General features: G+C 37.7%; 1 protein-coding gene across 2 annotated transcripts in view; it reads right to left on the bottom strand.

Annotated features, from left to right (window-relative positions):
• The window catches only part of LOC131970579 (RNA-binding protein Nova-1-like), a 109,079-nt gene that overhangs the window by 72,944 nt on the left and 13,080 nt on the right, over positions 1-23,055 (bottom strand). For both annotated transcript variants that reach the window (XM_059332006.1, XM_059332007.1), the window contains one exon: positions 5,028-5,171. In XM_059332006.1, the coding sequence (XP_059187989.1) occupies positions 5,028-5,171 (144 nt within the window). The remainder of the gene's footprint in view (positions 1-5,027; positions 5,172-23,055) is intronic.

The raw sequence follows: 23,055 nt of genomic DNA, 5'->3' as shown, positions 1-23,055 counted from the left end.
AAGAGTGATATATGAGTGGAGGAATGTAGGCTAAGAAAGGAGAAGAGTTCATGTGAGTTTTCGTTTCCATCTGGATTCTCTAGTTTATTGCATCTGTTCAATCTCAATCAAACTGAAATCAATATATGTAAGAATCTACACTGTAAAAAATATTGTAGAAATTACAGTAAAACACTGAAAAATGCATCAGAAATAAGGTGTAAAATTTAAAATTGTATATTGCCGTAGTAGACACTTAATTATCGTAAATCAAGGAATAGTACACAACTTAAACTGTAAAAATATTTTTAAAAATGTGTGTAAAGTTAATGGAGGAATACCATAATGTCACGAAGACACAATTACCCTAAAAATAACAGGAATATTCAGTCTAAATTACAGTTTTTTCTGTTATTTACATTTAAATTTACAGTAGAAAACCCACTCACTGTGTTTTTTTCGGTGAAGTTCTGGCAACCAAAGGTGATGGTATTTTACCGTAAATTAAACAGATTTTTTTTTTGCAGTGTACGTCTTACCCTTTATAATTTTAATCACCTGGATCTGATGGAAAAACTTTTTTTTAACCTCAGTTGTTTACATCCTGTTACCTTGGTTTTCATTGTCTCCGCTGCTCATTGGATTTTCTATTTTTAACATCTTGTTTTGTTTTTCTCTCTCGTTTCTCCACGCAGCGTCCTCTCTTGTCACATTAACTTTGCTGCAGCAGCGACAACATCTCCCCCCCGGGGAAGATTATGATGTTATTTAAAGGAATTTTATCATATATATTCATGCATTTATTGTAAAAATCCAAATGAGGGGATTCTGTTATTTTATCTTAACTTCATCTTTGTTGTCAGTTCTAATCAGCAGGATCCAGCTGGAGATTTAGCCAGTTTTCTGCTGCCAAACACTGTTCGAGCTTTGTGATAAAGAATCCATGTGGAAGAGCTGGAGGTGCTTTATTTTAGATTATTATGATCTCATTTTGGAACATAACTCACATTTCGGAGCGTCTCTGTTGAAATATTAGATTCTCTTGTTGTTGGAACACAACTTGTTTTGGCTCAATGCAACTTTTGCTCTGTGGGACAAACATTTTCACTGTAACTGGGTTAGTATTATTCCTTTCAAGTCTCCAGACAAGCTTACCTTACACCAGATTGAATCAACCACACAAATGAAGAGCTTTTATTTTGAAAGGACGAATGTAAAAGTGTTAACGTGTTAATGACATCTACGCCTTTTATTTTATTTAATATTTCCAGGGACATTAAGATAGACTTCCCAAAACTTCAATGACCTCTGCCAGGTTTTCCATGGGACTGTGTGTGTGTGTGTGTGTGTGTGTGTGTGTGTGTGTGTGTGTGGGGGGGGGGGGGGGGGGGGGGGGGGGGGGGAGGAAAGGAGGGCAGCTAATGTCTTCCGAGGAGCGACAGGAGAGGAATGAGACGCTTTGGCCAAGACACAGCAGTAACTCTCTACTCTCATTAGACTGGCCCTGTTATTCCCAACACACACACACACACATGCACACAAACACACACATGCACGCACACACACTAAAACACACTCACACACACAGACGAGCCTTGCAGCAGGTGGGCCTTTTGATTTGTCACCCAGGAAGAACCGTGTCTCATTTGCATACAGATGCCCCCTTCAGTGCTTAGGAAGGGTGCACACACACACACACACACACACACACAGCTTCTTCAGTCCTCCCCTCTAGACTGAGGCCCATACAACCCTCTCTTTCTTTTTTCTTTCTTTTTTTCACTTGTCTCCCTTCCTCCACTCTCTCTCTCTCTCTTCAGCTCTTCTTAGCAGTGATTTTGGCGAACAAACCCTCAGGAGATTGCTTGTGTGTGTGTGTGTGTATGTGTATGAATATTTTTGTACTTTTATATGCACTTACTCTGTGTAAGAGCATATATACTGTGCAAACTTTTTATGGATTAATGCAAATGCAAGTTTTTGACTGCATATGTTTGCATTTATGAGAGTGAATCATTTCGTTCCATTAGATGTTTTTCAATGCATGTGTGTGTGTGTGTGTGTGTGTGTGTGTGTGTGTGCATCTTGGAGGCTCTTGCACCTTGCATCTGTTGTAGCTGGCAGAGCTTCCAGGAGTCTTGTGTGCCGTGTCAAACAACGGTGGCTTGTTTGCAAACCCCAACACACATTCAAACACACTTAAACACACACATTTAAACACACACACGCAGCAAGAAGACAACAAGAGCTGAATTTCAAACCAAATAAATACTTTGAGATCATGATTGAGTTTAAAAAGTAGAGGAGGAAAAATAATGTCACTGCAGCCGAGCTGAACCGAAGACGGGATGATGTGAAATGAAGCTTTACAGGAAAATTATTCATAAAGCTGATTGATTGTTATTTCCAAAATGCATCATACTGGAATTCATGTTGCAGAGATAGAAAAACTCATGTTTCATTGAATTTAAAACAAACACTAGGCACTAGAAGTAGATCTTTGCTTGCATTTTCCTTGCTGTTAAAGCAAAACAGTTGCAGAAAAAGTGACGTTTTTTAAATTCATGCAGCTGCTTTTACTGTTTACATTATGTTTTTTAACTTAATTTTATCAGGAGAGAGTCTGTTACACAAACCAACACATGTTGGCTGATGTCATAAATGTGGCAAAAAGCTGAATGCAAAAACACTTTTTAAAAATCTCATTGAAAGATTCATTCAGCAGCTCTGTCCGTCCCTTCACAGACAACATGAATCCCAGGCTGAAGCTCTAAAACATTTTTAAGAGCGGCACACTGCTCGTCCAACAAGTCTCTAGCAGAGCTGGAGAAACCTCATGCTGTGATTGGCTCAAGGGCAGCGATTACATCAGATACTCCTCAGGCGCTACGACAACACTGGGACGTCTCCGAGTTTAACTGGAGACCAGATCGTTAACTTGTTTCAGAGTGTAGTTTTACCTCCGGAGGTTACTTCTTACAAGAACCCTGGAGGCTAAATGATTATTTCACAGAGAAAAGTGTGCATCATAGTAATAGATTTAGGTCAAAATAATATGTTTCACCACACTGAATCACAGCCGCAGAGCACACACAGCTCAACTGGGTGCATATGAAGGCACTAAAATCTTGACACAACAATTGCTTTTCCAAGTGGTTTGAGGTTAAACAAAGTGGAGGCAGAGAAGGAGTCAAACCACAGAGGGACATGTTATGTATTTTACATTTCACAGTTTGGGAAATGCAGTGTGTCTGGAGGATTTAGTGTCTTTACAAGTCCAGGTGTGGTAAAAACACACCAAAATGTAACCATCAGAAGCTTCACTCTCAATGTATTTCATTTGTTTTACAACAACAACTGGAACTCCTGACAACTAGAGCATGAAAAATGTTTTCATAATCAGGTTTAGGCAACTCTTAAGCATTTGGTTGATGTTAGGAGGAGATTGTGGTCTTGGTTAAGTACTGAAAAAGTGAACACTGGCTGAAAGCAATAGAAGCTTTGCTCTATAAGTATTTTACCAACCCACAATCTTTTCTTCATTTTACCAAGAGATTTAGTAGCCAAACCCTAATCTGTCGCAACCTCGTCCCTACTGTGATTTATAAGGACGTCACAAGGATGCACTTTATTGTAAATTATATAGCCGGGAAACAATAAATGATGTTTTGTTTAAAACATATTTTATGGAACACAGAGTTGCATTTGGTGCACTTAGTTAGAAACAACATGCTTTCCATTTTGTTTCCTCCAAAGTTCAAACCTTTGACTCACAGCAGGATGGAACGAGCAGGATGACACACACACACACACGCAAATACACAGCTAAACACACACACACACACACACTCTCAAATTAAAGCTTCCCTCCTCACTGCTCCAGTCAAATGTCACACCAGGGCAGAATTAAGAGTTTAGACAAATACAATTTCACCTCTGATCCTGTAATCCTGATCAGTTAGACTATGTGTGTGTGTGTGTGTGTGTGTGTGTGTTGGTGAGGGGGTGGGGGGTGCAATGTGAGCCCAGTCAAGGCCCCTGTGTCCCTGACTCACTACCTCTGTCAACACAAACTTAGTGCAGTGCAGCCTTTATAAATTCATGAATCTGCATATCTCCCACATCGTTGATTTGTGGCTCTAACTGTCAACGTCAGTGTAAAACAACAAGCTGGAGGTCAGTAGGAACACCCAGCAGATAACTTGTTACTGTATGTATGCATGTGTGTGTGTGTGTGTGTGTGTGTCCATCCATCCATCCATCCATCCATCCATCCATCCATCCATCCATCCACAAATGACCTCATCCATCCATCCATCCATCCATCCATCCATCCATCCATCCACAAATGACCTCATCCATCCATCCATATATCCATCCATCCATCCATCCATCCATCCATCCATCCATCCATCCATCCATTCATCCACAGATGACCTCATCCATCCATCCATATATCCATCCATCCATCCATCCATCCATCCATCCAATGACCTCAACCAACCAACCAACCAACCAACCAACCTACCAACCAACCAACCTACCAACCAACCATCCATCCATCAATGACCTCATCCATCCATCCATCCATCCATCTATCCATCTATCCATCTATCATCTATCCAACCATCCATCCACCAATGACCTCATCCATCCATCCATCCATCCATCCATCCATCCATCCATCCATCCATCCATCCACCATCCATCCATCCATCCATCCATCCATCAATGACCTCATCCATCAATCTATTTATTTGTTTGTCGTTGATGCAAAATTCCATTTTACGACACTTTAAAACTTTTGAAAAGTATTGGTGATGCATCTGCGTTTCTTGTGCCGATATATTCATATTTTGTGCTTCTCTATTCTGATCTGTATCACATCAATGATGTTATATGAAGTACAATGAGTCATTATTTATTTTTGCAGATGCCCAATACTTAAAATAACTTAAATAACTTTTCTCAGCCCCATCTTGTATCCATGTGAAGCAGCAGCAGCAGCAGCAGCAGCAGTAGTAGTAGTAGTAGTGGTGGTGTCTTACCGGGGTAGAAGTCTTTGGATTTGGACAGTTTGATGGTGGCTCCGGTCTCTTTCTGCAGCTGGACGATGGTCTGACCTCCTTTACCGATGATAGAACCGGCCGCATAGCTGGGAATCAAAACCTTCAGGAAGTACTCGCCTTCCTCTGTGGCAGAAAACAGGAAACAGGAAGTCAGAGAGAGCAGTTCATGTTGCTTTAACTTCAATTAAACCTGAAAACATACAAATAATACAAAAAGCTGCAGTATGCATTAATAGTCTGTTTGAACCTTCGCCCTCATGCTTGCCATTTGTCTCTTTACACTGCAAAAAAAACAAAAAACAAGATACAAACACTAAATCTAAGGGAAATTATCTTGCTGCATGGACAGATAATTTCACTTGACAAAATTTCTTAAATTTGGATTGTTAAATCTAGAAATAAGCATATTGAATGCTTAAAATAAGAAATGAACTCTTAAACCAAGAATGAAACAAGAATAAAACCAGAATAAAACCACATAAAACCGGAATAAAACCAGAATAAAACCACATAAAACTAGAATAACACCAAGAGATTTCTCAAATTAAGATTGTTAAATCTAGAAATAAGCATGTTGAACACTTAAAACAAGATAAATTATCCAACACTTCTAAATCTAAAGTTTTTTTTTATCTTGGTAAGAAACAAATAATCATCAGGTCACTCTGCTCGGGCCAGTTCATCGCTGCTTGCAGCTTTAATTTATCTTGTTTTAAGAGTTAATTTCTTATTTTAGGCGTTCAACATGCTTATTTCTAGATTTAATAATCTTAATTTAAGAAATCTTGACAGGTGAAATTATCTGTCCATGCAGCAAGATCATTTCCCTCAGATTTAGTGTTTTTATCTTGTTTTTAGACACACCTTTTTTGCAGTGTCATTTTTAAGACAAATTTTGTTTGAGTAAAAGCAAAATGCAGAAAAAGAACTATCTTTCTTCAGTACAGGGATCATCTTGTTTGTGTAAACTGTGAAGTGGAAGCAAAGTGTTTGTCAGTAATCACAGTCTGACAGAACAGATGCTGAACGGTGCTGCATCACTACGCCGAAGCACAATCATTCGTCTTCCTCTCCGCCCCCCCGTCCCCCCCGGCCCCCCGCCTCCCTCTCCACCAGCTTCCTCAAGCTTCATAAATCCATCCAATCACATCAAACGATGACTGATATCCATGACAACTAATTATTTCCATAATCTGATGATTCCGTTATCTCTCCCCTTTCTCTGCACGTCCATTTATGTGAGCCTCTAAACACTCTCTCCAGATTGGTCTGATCTAATTTCAGCGTCGGGGCCCGAGGAATCTGGTCCTCGTCACCGCCTCGGCATGAAGGGGGGGGGGGCTGAGGAATATGCTGCTCGTCGCTTTTGTTATTAAAGCTAATCAGATTCGACTGGTGCTTGTGGATGTGACGCCTCGAAAATGCATGACACCACATGCCCGCCACGACTCACACGTGCACTTATTAACCCTCTGAAATCTTGGGCTATTTTGTGCGTTAAAAAAATCTGTTAAAATTTTTTACAATGTCATGTTGGTATCAGTTTTTTCAGCGCAACCTCACCTATATGTCCTGATAATTAATGTTTAACTTTAACTTACTTGATCAAAATTTTGAGCCCAAAAGTAACAAAGGAAAACATAAAATCTGATCCTGAAAATTATGTTTCACACACAGAAATGTACATGTTGCAAATATGAATACAGGTTGCAAATATAACATATAACAGGTAGAATGAGGATAATCTCTAGTTCTATATTTTTATACTAAATATATTTGACATTATCTCCAGTTTTATTTGGCCGAATATCATCAAAAAAAAAATCTGGTATGGAGTTTCAAGCCAGAACTTTAGAGGGAAGCTGATGTCAAGACTCCATGTTGCTTCACTTTTATGTCTTCACGTCATGAAGAAGTAATGTGCCGGTGATTTCATGGACTCCAGAGGGTTAACATGTACAGATAAGTCACATAAACAAACACAAAGCACACATTCAGACATTTGGAGCGTCACCTGCAACTGAAGAAAACAGCCCAAACTCTGGATGTGTTTGTTTCATGTGGCCTTTCTCTGCACTGAGCTCAGCTAATTACCCTGATGGGATAAAGATGTCTTTGAGTGTCTTCACAAGCTGAAGCTGCAGTCAGATCTTTGGAGAAACTACATTTGTCTAATCAGCCTGATGAAGAAAAGGAAGTGGCCTTGCACTGCAAAAAAGGTGTTTAAAACAGGATAAAAACACTAAATCTGAGGGAAATTATCTTGCTGCATGAATACAAGACAAATTAAAGCTTCAAGCAGCGATGAACTGGCCTGAGCAGAGTGACCTGACAATTATTTGTTTCTTACCAAGATAAAAAAAACCTTTAGATTTAGAAGTGTTAGATAATTTATCTTGTTTTTAAAGTTCAACATGCTTATTTCTAGATTTAATAATCTTAATTTAAGAAACCTTGTAAAGTGAAATTATCTGTCCATGCAGCAAGATCATTTCCCTCAGATTTAGTGTTTTTATCTTGTTTTTAGACACACCTTTTTTGTTGCGTGCAACAGAAGAGACCAGTCGTTGCTCCTTTGAGAAAGTGCCAACATTTGACCAGATTAAATTTCTTCAGGTCACTTTCACACCTGTTCAAACTGACATATTTAAAACAAGCTGATATGAAAAATCAAGGCAGTTTCAGTGTCGTCCTGCATCATTACTGACTGTTTGTTTATTTAACTGCACCTAATTAGTTTGTGGTCATAATTGATTGTGAGCATCATTAGTCATTAATGCTGGACTGCATACTGTACAAACTATCTAGGTCAATGAACATGAACCTGTTCTGTGCAGTTAACTTTAGTAAAACATTAGAAATTAATCTGGATAGTACTAATGCTACTAATATATATATATATGGGTGACTTTGTTAACAAAAGGTCTAAACTGGAGGTTTAAAGGGGAAATGTTGAAGATCTGAATAGCCGTGTTTCCACTAGGGGGAAAAGTGGCCACTGGGAAAGCAGCATGGCTAATTATGCACAGCGTCTCCGCTGACCATAAACATAGTGATCGTGAATTAACCGGCATCACTAACTGTGCACAGAGTGTCTGGTGCTTGTTGTAAACAAACAGAGATCGCTAAGTGAACACCTCCTGCAGCAGCAGCACATACACACTGTACTGCTACAGAGCTAACTGTTAGCCTGTTAGCACATACACACTGTACTGCTACAGAGCTAACTGTTAGCCTGTTAGCACATACACACTGTACTGCTACAGAGCTAACTGTTAGCCTATTAGCAATTTTCAGACAGAAACAAAGTCGCTAAGTTGGCAACACTGCTTCGCTGGCTTTTACAAATGTTGCGTGTTGTTGTGGCGTCGAGTACTACGTCACATCCTGCTTAGCGTTCTATCCAATCAGCAACCAGGCTTTTTTCAGGGGAGAAAAAAGACCCTGCTCTTCTACAGGAACGAAAAAAGTCCCGACAAAAGTCAGCTCCGGATTGCTCATATTCAAATTAGGGGCGTTTCGGCGAGTGAGACCCGCCTCATTCCAGGTATTGGGCTGTAGTGGAAACAGCCCTAATGTCTCTACAGTAAAGTGGTCGTTGTCCTAATGCGACACTCACGTGTGTGTGGGAACCATTTTTGGTTGCTGTAATCCTTCCTGTTGTTCAAACCGGACAATCGTGAATCTGTCAGAATAGCAATTGAGTCAGAGTCAATTGTCTGATAACATCAGAATCAGGTGACTTAATAAGTTTTGACAGATTTTTAAGATACTCCCTAGAATGGGGAAGAGGCAGCTTTGATGCTTTTGTGCTTCAGTTTGTGTGAAAAAGTCACACCGACGCCCAAAGGGCAATAAAGCAAAAGGTCAGAGCACATTTTAATCACTCAGAGCGGCGGACGCATTCAGTGTCTTCACTCGGTGACACGTTGACCCGAAGCGAGACTGGGACTGAACCTGCGACCTTTCGCTTGTAGCCCGCTGCTTCTTTAACAAAGCAGCGAGAGAGAGAAGTGAGTGAAGCTCGCAGGGCGCTGACGCTCTCTGCCTCCGCTGACCTGCAGGAATCACACAGAATAACAGAGACGTGGAGGTGTTGTATCAGCAGGGATTTATGTGTGTGTGTGTGCGAGTGCGGGACTTGGTAGATAAGAACAAATCTCTCCCTTTCTGAAACAGACGTGCCTTTGTTACCATGGCGATGGTATCAACAAGCTGTAGGTCAACTAAACAGTAGCACCAGCTCACACTCAGTTCCTCATTTCTCCCTCTTAAAAGGGCTGTTTCCCCTAAAAAGCCTTTGTTTAACAAGAGAAACAGACTGAAAACCAGTTAGTCGACAAAACTGATAAATAAATGCAGTTAAACTGTAAAAAAAAGTGTGTTGATTTTATGGTGAAAAACTGCAAAACCACGACAGTAAAAGACTGTAAAATTAGAAATTAGTTAATTCAGTTTCAGTAATGACACATCGTAAATGTATAAATCAGCCACAACAGAATTTTTTACATTTTTTTTTAAATACCTTACTCCACTGTAAAAAACACTGTAATATGTATTTAATGTAATATATATACAAGCCACTACTGTAATTCTTGCATTTATTCTCACTGTTAAATGTACTAAACACCATACCTCTATAACAAAAATATAGATAAATCAACTTTCTGAGGTTGTGACTCTGTGTTTCTAACATGTTTTTGCAGCGTTTTGTCTCTTTAAACTGCTGCTGAATGGACGTTTCCCAGCTTCCCTCCCTCACAGCATTCTTCATGTTTGATAATCCAGGACACAGAACCTCAGGAGGCAGATTAAAATAGGATTATTATTACAGGGGCACACTTTCTGAGAAGGGCGAGGCACCTTGTAACACCGCTGTTCTCTGTCTGCACAACTGGAGGCTCTGAACTGGAAATAAATACACATGCATGCAGAATACCAGGATATCCCGCTCTGGTTGTGAGGTGGACGGAGCAGGTATAACCAGATGGAAGATTCATGATCCCACATGGCTTCACACAGTATATTAAGAGCCTTTTAATAGCTATAAGTCTCATTAAATCCCTTTAACACTTACGTAGCAGCAAACAACAGAGGAACAGAGGTGTTTGTGACACCTCACTATAAATAACTGTAATTAATAAAAGACCCTGCACACCCACACACGTGTTTCCACTTATTCTGGATAATCAGGCCTCTTCAGGTTCATCATCACTTTGTTTAGGTCCTAAAAGTCTGCTGTTGGCCGTGTGAGGGATAAAAACACCAAATTTGTTAAAATATGTTGAACGAATGACTTTTTCAGGCACTTTTGTGTTACTGTTACTATTAAGTTTCCCAATCGTAATCCTGATTTGTATGCTGAACATGATTTACAAGTCAGAAGCTGCTGATTACTGTAACTCGCTGTGACCCAATTCCAAAAATTACATTGTAACTCCGAGCAAGTAATTGATGTGCTCACACTGGGAAATATTAAATTGAGGGTGATGGTTAGAAAGCTCAACGGAGTTCTTGGAAAACAAGACAAGGAAGGAACCCATCATTTATCATTTGCTGGTACTACAAAACAGTAAAGTACACAAAAAAGTTTCCACTACAGTCCAATACCCAGAATGAGGCGGGTCTCACTCGCCGAAACGCCCCTAATTTGAATAAGAGCCGCCTGGAGCGGTCTTTTGACGGGACTTTTTTCGTCCCTGTAGAAGAGCAGGGCCGCTTTTCTCCCCTGAAAAAAGCCGGGTTGCTAATTGGATACGCCAAGCAGGATGTGACGTAGTACTCGACGCCACAACAACACGAGCAATTTGTAAAAGCCGATGAAGCAGTGTTGCCAACTTAACGACTTTGTTGCTATATTTAGCAACTTTTCAGACGCCGTTAGCGACTATTTTTCAAAAAAGCAACTGGCGACAAATACTCACAGTTAGTGATGCCGGTTAATTCACCATCACTATGTTTATGATCAGCGGAGACGCTGTGCAAAGTTAGCCATGCTGCTTTGTTTATGATCAGCTGCTGACGTTGTGCACAGTTAGCGATGGCGGCCACAGTTGAGTCTCGAAAACCATACGTCACCTCTAGAGTCTCTAAATCCCTCTGGGGGCCTTTTTGTAATGGAGACACGCAGAGTGAGTGGACATTTGAGAGGGTGTGGCCTGAGACTTTCCTGGTGGACACTCTTCCCCCTAAAGGAAACACGTCTATTGGAACACACTGCAAACTTGTTTGTTTCAAGAGAAACATTATTTGCAAAAATGCCTTCTAATCAAACTTTTTGTGGCCTGTGTGAAGGATTGTGGCAGCTCAGCGTTCAGTGTTGTGAGTGTTAAATACTGGGTGGGCTCTGTTCTCATCTCTGAATGTTCGGCCAAGTCAAAGCCTGAACACACACACACACACACACACACACACACACACACAGGAAACCTGACACTCCCCTCCCTGCCCTTCCTTAGCTCTGCTAGTGATGAAACACAAACTGCAGGGAGCTCAAAGAAGGTTTGGCCTTCTTTATTAATCACAATTCCCTCATGTACATCAGGAAACAAGATGTTTTCAGTGAGTTTAATTCTGGTTTTGAGTGAAAGGAAATGCTCTTCTCTTTGGACTTCTAACTAACTGAAGCTCCAACTGCATGTTTTCCTACACTGCAAGAAAGGTGTGTCTAAAAACAAGATAAAAAACACTAAATCTGAGGGAAATGATCTTGCTGCATGGACAGAAAATTTCACTTGACAAGATTTCTTAAATTAACATTGTTAAATCTAGAAATAAGCATGTTGAATGCTTAAAATAAGAAATTAACTCTTAAAACAAGATAAATTATCCAACAATTACCCACTATTTTAGTTAGTTAGTAATAAAACCAGTTAAAACCAGAATAAAACCACATAAAACCAGAATAAAACCAAGAGATTTCTTAATAAAATCAGTTAAAACCAGAATAAAACCAAGGGATTTCTTAAATTAAGATTGTTAAATTAACATAAGAAATAAGCATGTTAAATGCTTAAAATAAGAAATTAACTCTTAAAACAAGATAAATGATCTAACACTTCTAAATCTAAAGGTTTTTTTTATTACAAAAACAAAAGTCTATCAGTTTGAACATAAAATGTATTGTTTTGTGTGGTTTTCAATTGAATTTGTGTCAAGAAGGAAAAGGAAATTATCGCATTCATCAAGTTTTTTGTAATGGGTTTGGTATCTCTTCATCCTTCTATCATCCTTCTGCTTGTTCTTTCTCTCCTTCATCTCCTGACTGAAGCTTCAGTAGAAACATTTCTCAGCAGCAGAGGCACATGAGAGGTAGAAATGATGTGATTACATACTGAACCTAAGTGGAGCCCGAGGGTTGAACCGTACAGAAACTCAGGGGCAAAAAGATACAGACAGTCTGACAGCAGGACAGTGCAGCTGCATTTATCTTGTTATAAGTAAATTTCTTATTTTAAGCGTTCAACATGCTTATTTCTAGATTTAATAATCTTAATTTAATAAATCTTATCAAGAGAAATTATCTGTCCATGCATCAAGATCATTTCCCTCAGATTTAGTGTTTTTATCTTGATTTTAGACACCTTTTTTTTTTTACAGTGCACTTACTGTGGACTCCAATATTGAACTTTTTCCACAATATTCTAATTTTCTGAGGCACTGAATTTTGTGTTTTCATTATCTCTAAGCCAGAATCATCAAAATTACAAGAAAAACAGGCTTGAAATATTTAACTCTACACGTAATGAATCTATTATGTATGTTTCACTTTCTGAAATGATTGACAAAAATATTGAACTTGTTCATGATATTCTATTTTTTTGAGATGTATCTGTACTTCTACTAGACATGATTAATGATAAAAGTGAATCAAGTGCAACTTATTTTTAGCAATATATTACAACAAAAAATACACTTTACCAACAGCTGAGAAAACCATTAAAGGGTAATGGACATCTGTCTAATCAATGCTTTTTACAATAAGCAATAAATAGAAATAACTGTAAAAAAAACTCAAACAGGTATTAAACTTCACATTAATTGTGTTTTTTTTTTCAGTCATGGCTCAAGGAGCCTCTTTTTCTTTAGTTATTTGCAGCAGTTTGTTTGCAGCAGGCATGCTTCTCCTGCAGACCTTGTGTTGGGATGAATGTGGGCATATTTTGGGACGCGGCCTTCAGCGACTAAAGTCAAACTTCAGCTTCCTGATGAGAAACTACAGTCGAGAAAAGGCGCCTCATGCTCACATTCTTCTACATTTTTCTTGACCATTTTTGTATTATTCATTTTAATCAACCATGCTAATCGCTAATTAGCTGTATTGCGACAACAATGATGTAATGTTTATTGAGTTTTTTACTCCCTCTGATGTTAACAAAGTTAACAAACAGCACTTTGTTTTTGAAGCTTGAAGAAATGTCCCATGGTTGTGGCCTAAAACTGTCTGTCTCCTCTTCGTTACCTCTCCTCTCCTACACTTTTGTTTTTTGAAAAATACATCACTCCACTGTAAAATACACTCTAATAAGTATTTTTAATATATATATACAAGCCACCGCAGTAATTTTTGCATTTATCTTTTGTAAAAAAGTACTTTTCTTCACTATTAAATGTACTAAACACCATATCTCTAACAAAAATATACTGTAATATTTAATGGTAAAATCTTTAATTGATGCGTTTTCATTTATAAAGTATTTTCTTGGCAATTATATGGCAAAACAGTGTTTCTTTTGATGGAAAAAAATATTTATTTATACAGTAAAATATGGAATAAAATGGCAATCTTAAACGTGAAATCAACAGTGCCAGTATGTTTTTACCATAATATTAAAAAAAAGTTCTGGCAACCACAGCTGCCGTTTTTTACCGTAAAAACAACAGGTTTTTTTACAGTGTAGATGTCATGTTTTATAGAAAAGTGAAAAGTGAACAAACATCAGTTAGCTGCTAGCATCAGTTAGCCGCTAGCATCAGTTAGCCGCTAACTTTCGCTAATGACCGAATTTCACTGCTTTCCCGCATTTCACAACAAAGAAATAAGAGTTAGCAGAACTATTGTCCCTTGTTGTGAACCCCAACTTAAAGATATAAGTAACAACAACTCACAAGCAGTGTTTGAGCAGACAACTGGCTTCCTTTGTTGTGCTAACTTACATTATTGCCCTAAATGTCATAATTTATATTTCCAAGTTTTACCAACTTAAATCACTGTTTTAGGCCAAAAAATACAAGTTGGCTTTTTTGCAGTGTATAAAATATAAATATCACAGGTTAAATTCACCCAAACTGCAGAGACATTTATTCAATTAGTGTGTACATATTGATTATTTTATCATTCTAGGAAGAACTGCTTGCTCCTTACCTCTCCTTTCCTTTCCTTTCCTTTCCTCTCCTCTCCCTTTCCTTTCCTTTCCTTTTCCTTTCCTCACCTCCTCCTCTCCTCTCCTCCTTCTCCTTCTCCTTCTTCTTCTCCTCTGTGTGCTGCAGTGACCCACTTTGAGAATGAAGCCTTGGACTGACCTGCTTTAGATAGAGGCTAGCTAATTATAACCAGCCTGTATTAATAAGGCAAGGGAATTGGTAAATATGAAGTACACACACACACACACACACACACACACACACACACATACACACACACAAATACAATAGCATGTCTGCAGCGAAAAACAGATACAGTCACACAAACAGACTGTTTCCGACGTCTCATAAACAACCTACACACCTTGGCAACATGACTCATGTAGATGTAATGAGTGACTCACGTTCGTCACGTGTCTGTTGAACACTTGTAGGTGTTACCATGGAAAAATATTAAAAAATGTATTTATATACGCAGCATAGATCCTGTCCTTGAGCAAGATATCCAAAAGTTGGATTATACTCAAGAACAATTTAGAAAAGATCAGAAGAAAATCTGACTGCAGCTTCGGTGTTTTACGGATCCTGTAGAACAGGGAGGGGCAACTGGAGGCCCGGGGGCCACATACGGCCCGCACCCTCACTTGAAGTGGCCCTCAGTACAACTACATGCATTTGAGCATGAAATCTTAAAAGTGCAGTGTAAAAATGCACAAAATTACTTCTTGCAATTAATGTTGGTCTACTGTTCTTGCACTGAAAAAAAAAGAAATCACAGTAAGTGGTTATTTTTTATTTGCTTCAAACCTTTGTATTGCTATTTATACTGTTATACATGCATTTGAGCATGAAATATGTTAAGTTACTGAGCTGTAAACATATTTAAAATTGCAGTTTCATCATATCTGGTTAAGTGCACGGTCCTATATGTGGCCCTGTGGTAGTGTGCATGGAAAATTGTGGCCCCCTGCAGCATTTAAGCTGCCCATCCCTGCTGTAGACAATCTTAAAGAACACTTATGTCTTATATATATATATGTAAAATGGCAGTTCTCCACTTAATGAATGCATAAAAAACATTAAACGTTAAACTCAGCTGTATTGCCAAACTGCACTGCAGATCTCCAGTGTTGACTTTGTTAACAGGGTTATGTAACACAGATTGAATTACACTTTGGAAATAAGCTTTTAGCAGGTTTGATAACTGCTGTGACTCAATTTTCATAAATATGAACTTCCAGATATAAAAAAAAAGAAAAGCTTGAAAACTGCGGTGCACTATCTGCCTCCTCCTCCCACACTGCAGCACGCTGAATGATACTGTTTACAGAGAAGTTTCACCAACATTCCTCCACTTTTATCACGTTTATCTGCTGTTTTTTAAAAGCCTCTGACATATATAATGGTTAAAAAGTGATCCATCTTTCCATGGAGCTCTTTTTAAAGATTGTTTTGCTTTCAAAGTAAACATTCTTAGCGTTTGAGCATCTTTGACAGTCAAAAGAAACATCAGTATTGCACACAGTTACTCATTAAAACAGAGTTTTGTGAGTCTAAAGTCATGCTGATGTACTGCAGATTATATGAGTTGGCACAGAGGCTTTCAGGATAAAATATAAATGGTTTTGAATTAAATAGAATTCAAAAATAGATGAAAAAAATAAGCATTACACTGTAAAAAATGTCTGTAGATTTTATAGTGAAAAACTGCTAAACCATGACAGTAAAAGACCGTAAAATGATAAATGGGTTAATTCAGTTTCAGTAACAATGAAACACTGTAAATGTATATATCATTATTTAAAAAAAAAAAAAAAACATTACTCCACTGTAAAATACACTGGCTCTGTGTTTGTAGCAAAAAATATACTGTAATATATATACAAGCCGTCATTTTTGCATTTATTTTTCACTGTTAAATGTACTAAACACCATATCTCTAACAAAAATATATTGTAATATTTAATAGTAAAATCTTTAATTCATGCAGCATTTATAAAGTATTTTCTTGTCAATTATCTGGTAGAACAGCGTTTCTTTTGATATAATTTTTTTTTTTTCACGGTAAAATATGGAATAAAATGGCAATCTTAAACATGAAATCAAAAGTGCTAATATAATTTTACGGTAATATTAGAAAAAGTTGCACCGTATTTATTACGGTAAAGTTCTGGCAACCACAGCTGCCGTTTTTTACCGGAAAAACAACAGTTTCTTTTTCTTTTTTCACAGTGTACTGCAAATTATATAAGTTGGGACAGAGGCTTTCAGGATAAAATGTAAATGGTTGTGAATTTAGAGGCATTAGAGTTGCATTGTGGAGAGAAGCTGCTCACTTATTAGAAACATCTCGTTCCTTATTGTAACCTCATCAGCTTCACTGTGGAAGCTAAATGCTAATGTTGAGAAATTATCCTGCCACTCATGTCCCTGGTGCCATCCCCGCCCACAAGGAGCACAGTTTGGTTACATTTTTACCACAGTTTCAGGAAAAGCTAAGCCTCATTTATCTACCTGTCACAGTTGCAAATTCTAATTATGTGTAATTATACCCCCTGCTCCCTTCGGTGTGTCATCCCACGTCCCAGGGGTGCAGGTGATACTCATGCATGCCAATCTAACCACGCATAATAAGCAGCCGGAGGCTGAGCTCGCCACGTCTGACCCATCAGTGTCAACACTAACCTCAGAATCCAATGCAGGTCACATAACGCTCACCCACGCCATGTTCCCTCTCACAGCAAATTAAAAAGTGATGGTGAAAAACTTCTCCACACATGAGTGTTTGAGCACCATGAAATATGTTTGGAAAGAAAACTTTTGGTAAAAAATGAACTCAGTTTTACAAGGCTCTAGCAATATATTCTCACTAATTAAAATTCATTTTAATAAGCACCAACGGTGGAAATAAGCCAGAGGTCAACCCGAAAACATGGAAGCCAAACCTACACAAATGATCTTGCTGCATGGACGGATAATTTAACTTGACAAGATTTCTTGAATTAAGATTGTTCAATCTAGAAATAAGCATGTTGAACACTTAAAATAAGACATTAACTCTTAAAGCAAGATCATTTCAACACTTCTAAGTTTTAAGTTTTTTATCTTGGTAAGAAAAAAATAACTGTCAGTGCACTCTGCTCAGGCTAGTTCATCGCTGCTGGCAGCTTTAATTTTATCTGTTTTGTACATTTTTTGTCTTTTTTGGTCATTTTGTAACCAAAAGAAGATGTATATATGTATGTAAAATGACCACAATAAGACACAAAAGATGTAAAATCACCAAAAAACAACACAAAAAGTTTTTTTTTATCTTGGTAAGAAACAAATAATTGTCAGTGCACTCTGCTCGGGCCAGTTCATCGCTGCTTGCAGCTTTAATTTATCTTGTTTTAAGAGTTAATTTCTTATTTTAAGCGTTCAACATGCTTATTTCTAGATTTAATAATCTTAATTTAAGAAATCTTGTCAAGTGAAATTATCTGTCCATGCAGCAAGATCATTTCCCTCAGATTTAGTGTTTTTATCTGGTTTTTAGACAACTTTTTTGCAGTGAGATCAAATAACTGAGGAATGAACTGTCTGCACCTTTATGCAATCAGCAAACCATGGTAGAAAGTCTTTTAAATCTAATTTTTTTTTTTCTTGGTAAGAAACAAATAAGTTGCAGTGTATTGAGTAGCTAGTTAGTAGCTGTTAAAATATAAATGTAATATAATAACAGGCATGAGTTAGGAGAAGCTGATATCTCAGCACGGTGTCAGTCTTTTTGTTCTCTGCTACTATTTTCTGCTCTCGTTGATATGAAGCATCATCAGAGATGCAGCGTCTCAGCCTCCCGTGCAGCGAGTCTTTCACGCTGACAACATAATGAGCATGTAAACTTTCAGTCCAAATAAGAAGTAGAAAAACACCATAATTACAGATGTGCTGGTTGTTACTGATTATGTCTAAATGTTTCAGCTGTCACTAGTATTTCTTCTGCTTCCTAAAAGGATGCAAAGACACAACGATGACCTTAATGTCATGTAGAGCAGCAAGGAGAGCATGAGGAAGTTAAAGAGTGAAGGCCTCAGGATGCTTCAAAGTATTATTAGCTCGCTGTGCAGAAATGCCAATTTAAACCTCTTTAGTCCAGGAGATTTTGGTTCAAATTTGTCAACCTCCTGTGCATTCATTTCTGTCTCTGTTTATCATCTTTCAGTCTGTCCTTACATCACATGCATGGCTCCTTTTTCTCCACACAAACTTGGCTATCAGTCAGATTTTTAATTTTATTTTAATTAACAAAGCATAAATCTGCCAGGAACCCAAGATACAAACAAAAGACACAGGTTTCTATGGAAATGTACCATTTAACATTTTTTTTTTTACCATATATGCCCAAAAAAACAGCAGGAAAAATAATAAATAATAACACTACAAAACAGTCTATTTGCAGGTAAATTAAAAATAGTAATATATTTCATTGTAGAAAGAAAAGTCACATTTTAGAAATGGTCTAGAAACATAAATGTCACACTGTGTAAGCTCCTATAATTGAACTTTCAACTGGCTTTCTCAGCTTGTCTACATATCATATATAAATAAAGTTATTACTGTAAATAAAACATGTATTTTCAATAAATAGATGGACTCCAGAGGGTTAAATAAGGTTTGAACTTTTCTCTCAAGGCAGCATGTTCTGCTTTCTCTTTTTTAATGACAATGGTAATTGTAATCAATTGTAGGTATCTTACACTTGTTACTCTAAATAAGGCAACCTGCAGCTCCAGAGCAACATGAGGCTCTTCAGGTAAAACCAAAACATTTATATGAAATGAAACGGTTATTTGTATACATTTTTATTTTTTTTGACATTGGTGTAGACCCAAAGCAATTTATATTCTTTGATTTTAAAAATGTGCAGCTTATATACGGCATTGAGACATTTTTTTATTTATTTTTTGGTCGACTTCAATGTACATCATAGCTTACAAAAGTCTACGACCTGCCACCTAAACTTATACATTTTTGCCTAATTCAAGTCTAGTTTTAAGCTAGCTTTTTCGATTCCAAATCTCCTGAGATATTTGTCAAGTGTCCAGCCTCTCATTTGCACTTTGGTTCTCAGTGCTTTCTGACAAAAATCATAATGATAAATGCTCATTATGACCTTTTAGTAACCTAAAGGCTAGACCTTTAGCTGGTAGTCTAGTTTAGACTCAGTGGGCTGTTTTATCATCATTGTAAGGTCTAAAATAAGGTTTGCGGCTCCAACGCCATGTGGTTTAAATGTGGTTTCATTTTAAAAATGCAGAATTATTTTAAATTGATCATTGAGCTTTTATGTTAAATCTCGACCTGAAAAGAAACTAAAGCTGTCAGCTAAATGTAAGAGTAAGAAGTACAATATTTTCCTCTAAAATGTAATGAAGTAGAAGTATATAGTTGCATAAATGGAAATACTCAGGTGAAGTACAAGTACCTTAAAGTTGTACTTATGTACAGTATTTGTGTAAATGTACTTAGTTTCATTTCACCACTGCTGTCTACTAGGTCGGGCTCAGCTATGAAGCCTAAAGTTGGTTTGTGGTTTAAGTTACAAGTCAGCTGATTAACATGTAGGTCATGTGGGTGCATTAAAAAGAGCCTGACCCGTATCTAATAAATATATAAAAAAAATATGAACGCTGAACTGCACTTTTCCTCCCAGAGTTTTTCCAGCTGATTAAAGTGAACTTTACAAACCACAAACATGCTGAGACACACAGTTAAACAATAAAGAAATTAAAGATCTGAGCTAGAAAATGGAGGGTTTACTAATTCAAACCACAGACTGCAGAGCAGAGCAGGTAATACATGTGTGTGTGTGTGTGTGTGTGTGTGTGTTTGTGTGTAGATATGGTGTGTCTGCAGCTGTGTAACTACAGGGTTCCCTACTGGTTGCTGTGATGAGGGTCTTTGTTTTCACTGCTCTAAGCAACACACACACACACACACACACACACACACACACACAAATCCCTGCAGTTACAATACACACAGGAAGTGCACGCATTTCCTTTTACATGTCAAAAGGATTTGACAAAGAACTTGCCACTTTTTCTCCGTATGTTGTGTGTGTGTGTGTGTGTGTGTGTGTGTGTGTCTTTTTTTGGTCATTTTGTGTCTTTTAGTCATTTTGTGTCTTTTTTTAGTCATTTTGTGTCCTTTTGTGTCTTTTTTGGTCATATTGTATCTTTTTTTGTCATTTTCTGTCTTTTTGTGTCTTTTTTGATCATTTTGTGTCATTTTGTGTCTTTTTTTTGTCATTCTGTGTCTGTTTTTGGTAATTTTGTGTCTTATTTCAGTCATTTTGTGTCTTTTAGTCCTACATAAACACGCAGCAGTGTGCGTGTGTGTGTGTGAGTCAGAAGTTGAACCAACATGGTCAGAGAGTAACTGTGTGTGTTTGCATGATACCAAAATGTTTCCAGACTCTAAGTTCATCAGACTGTCTCTCTCTCTCTCTGTGTTTGGGCTCACGGGTCAAGAAGGGGGGATTTGTTGTTCACAATAAATAATAAATGGCCCTCCACAACGACATAACTGGATGAGTAAACAGTCCAATCTGTTGCTAAGGCCCCTGCGGACCCGCCAGGCCCAGAATAGGCTCTCCATGCTGGGGGATTGGAGGCTCAAATCCTGGGATCTGGTGTCCACAGGGCAGCAGGGGCGGGGCCGAGATCACAGATCCTCTCTCATGTTCTGCTGCTTTTCCTCACACGCTTCACTGTGACAAAGTCACCTTTTCACAGCCGTGTCGTAAAGTGGTAGTTGGTAAATGACAGCCACTTTACTATCAGTTAGCTCTGGGCTCAGAGCGGGAATATGAAAAGATATAGACTCAGTTACACATTTGTTAAATACACATTAAAGCTGAAAAAAAAAAGTCTAAAAGTTATTGAGACTTATCCGTCTTACATTTAACAGTGTGTGTCAGAATTGTTTATGCCTAGTGTTGCAGTTACAGCTGGGTATAGTTGTCTTAACTCTATCTTAACTCCATTTTTGAATCCTTTTCATGTCTTTTCATGTCTTTGTAAGTAATTTTGTGTCTTTTTTGGTCATTTTGTGTCTTTTTCAGTTATTTTGTGTCTTTTTTTGGTCATTTTGTGTCGTTTTTAGTTATTGTGTGTCCTTTTAGTTATTGTGTGTCCTTTTTTGGTCATTTTGTGTCTTTTTTGGTCATTTTGTATCTTTTTTTGGTCATTTTGTATCTTTTTTTGGTCATTTTGTGTCTATTTTAGTCCTTTAGTCCAACATAAAATGTGATTTTGAATTTTTTTTTAGTTATTTTGTCTTTTGTTGTCATTTTGTGTCTTTTTTGTGTCTTTTTTAGTTATTTTGTGTCCTTTTTTTGGTCGTTTTGTGTCTTTTTTAGTTATTTTGTGTCCTTTTTTGGTAATTTTGTGTCTTTTTTGGTCATTTTGTGTCTTTTTTTGTCAGTTTGTATCTTTTTTAGTCCTTTAGTTCAACATAAAATGTGATTTTGAATTTTTTTTTAGTTATTTTGTCTTTTGTTGTCATTTTGTGTCTTCTTTAGTTATTTTTTTTATGTCTTTTTAGGTCATTTTGTGTCTTTTTTTTGTAATTTTGTGTCCTTTTTTGGTCATATTGTGTCTTTTTTAGTCTTTTAGTCCAACATAAAATGTGATTTTGAATCTTTTTTTTAACTTCCAAAACACTATCATGCTCAATAAAGAATTTGAAATGTTGCAAATGTGAACAAAGGTGTCAAATATAACATATAAGAGGGTTCCATCCAGTTCTATCATTTGATACTAAATATATTTGAGCTTGTCTCCAGTTTTACTTGGTATATCATCATCAAACTGAAATTGGCCTCATGGAGTTTACAGCCAGAACTTTAGAGGTAAATTTACAGTAGGGCCCCACGCTGCTTTGTTTTCTAGTCTGGATGTCATGAAGAAGTCTGGATTTGGAGCTTTTGGAGACTCCAGAGGGTTAAAATCTAACAAATTAAAATGGGTCAAATGTAGCCATGCGGTCTAGTCCAGAATCTTGTGCAGCTTTGTGTAGACGCGTCAGATGTGAGTCCCACATTATTTTTTTAGGGGGGGGTCTGAAGTGTATCAGTGTGAACACAGGCCGGCTGATGAATGGGGGTTCTGGTATGGAGGCTCTGAGCTCTGGGGACTTGGAAAATATTCATCTCCCCTAAGCAGGGAGAGCTGAGGGGGGCCGGCTTTGTCTAACACACCCCCTCCAGTCCTCTGCTCTTTTGTTGGGAGGGAGCATTCACACACACACACATACACACACACACACACACACACACACAGCATGTAAAGCTCTCCAGCAGTGAGGCTTTGACCAGCTGTCTTGGATCTGAAAGATGGCCGTCGTCACTCATAAACACCGGGAGCTGAGAGAGGAAGGAGAGCAGGAGGAACTATCTCTATCTTTATCTTCATCATCCTCACTGTACAGTTGTTTTTTCAGTGTTTATTAATTTTGAGTTGGTGGGTGTTGATTTTGGAGTTGTTTTAACCCTTTTATAGATTTAGAAGTGTTAGATAATTATCTTGTTTTAAGAGTTAATTTCTTATTTTAAGCGTTCAACATGCTTATTTCTAGATTTAACAATCTTAATTCAAGA

Source organism: Centropristis striata, chromosome 4 (genome assembly GCF_030273125.1).
Source record: "Centropristis striata isolate RG_2023a ecotype Rhode Island chromosome 4, C.striata_1.0, whole genome shotgun sequence".
NCBI classification, from domain to species: Eukaryota; Metazoa; Chordata; class Actinopteri; order Perciformes; family Serranidae; genus Centropristis; species Centropristis striata.
This window is presented reverse-complemented; position numbering and strand designations above follow the sequence as displayed.